Source organism: Olea europaea, unplaced genomic scaffold (genome assembly GCF_002742605.1).
Source record: "Olea europaea var. sylvestris unplaced genomic scaffold, O_europaea_v1 scaffold37645, whole genome shotgun sequence".
Taxonomy (NCBI): Eukaryota; Viridiplantae; Streptophyta; class Magnoliopsida; order Lamiales; family Oleaceae; genus Olea; species Olea europaea.
In genome coordinates, this window is record NW_019257017.1 from 1 (window position 1) to 1,118 (window position 1,118).

Consider the following 1,118-nt stretch of genomic DNA (forward strand, 5'->3'; position numbering starts at 1 on the left):
CACTCAACATAGAAATTCTACAACGCGAATTCTTGATACAGATAAGCAAATTCGCATATTGTGCTCTCGATAACAAAATTAATTATCTGAAGTGGAAAAATGCAGGCAAGTGCAGATGTTAATCGACGGATTGCCAGAATAACAGCTCATCTTAATCCGCGCACTAATAATCTTAAGGTGCTTTCTGATTTCCCACTTATTTTCCTTTTATTTATTTTTTACCGTTTAATTCATTTCCGATTTGGTTTCTGACTGAGAAAATCCGTCCTCACCGATGTAAGTTGGCTTCAATATAATATGATTATGAGTAATTTTTAAAAATCTGAAGCTTTTTCGTTTTTTATTGTAGTTTCGTTTAGGGTTCAAAACATTAGGGGTCAGAAATTCTAGCAAAAATCCCTATTTTCATTTGAACTCTATTTTCTTTGGAATAATTTGTTATAATTGAGTGACTACAATTTGATCATTCTCTCTGGTTTGACTAACGGGCACGTAACTGTTTTCTAGATATGGATTAATTCACCAAATTGATGACGTGTACGTTAAATGATCGACTTGAAATAAAATGAAATTTGATGATCAATTAGACATTTTTTGCTAAAAATTTAGCTCTCACTCGTTTTCATAAGCAACTTGGGATTTAAAAGGTGATCGTGCTCATTCTAATGACATTGTCTTGAACGACCCTTGTTGCTTTATAATTATTTGATTGCTTAAATTTGGAAAAAGCTCGTGCTTTTCTTGAAATTTGGAAAAAGCTCGTGCTTTTTCTTGGATCATTTTACTGATTTAAACTGAACTGTTTTTACTTGTCTGAAATGTGAACCTAAAGATGGAAGGGAGTTCGAATTTGAGACTGGAGAACTGTAGGGCAAAAGGAGGATCACCTGGATTCAAGGTGGCAATATTGGGTGCAGCAGGTGGCATAGGCCAGCCATTAGCAATGCTTATGAAGATGAATCCATTGGTATCGGTGCTTCATCTTTATGATGTAGTAAACACTCCAGGAGTAACAGCAGATATCAGCCACATGGACACTGGTGCTGTGGTAATTCATTTTTTATCATTTTTAATTTCCATTAGTTAACTGATATTCTATTATCTGTCAGTTTATTGTA

At 34.3% G+C, this 1,118-nt stretch overlaps 1 protein-coding gene across 1 annotated transcript; it reads left to right on the plus strand.

Moving 5' to 3' along the window:
• The first annotated feature begins 6 nt into the window (after window positions 1-6).
• LOC111386903 (malate dehydrogenase, glyoxysomal-like) lies at window positions 7-1,098 on the plus strand. The gene is made up of 2 exons (XM_023011404.1): window positions 7-177; window positions 833-1,098. The coding sequence occupies exons 1-2, from the start codon at window positions 100-102 to the stop codon at window positions 1,085-1,087; spliced, it is 333 nt and encodes a 110-aa protein (XP_022867172.1). The 5' UTR covers window positions 7-99; the 3' UTR covers window positions 1,088-1,098.
• The last annotated feature ends 20 nt before the right edge of the window (window positions 1,099-1,118 follow it).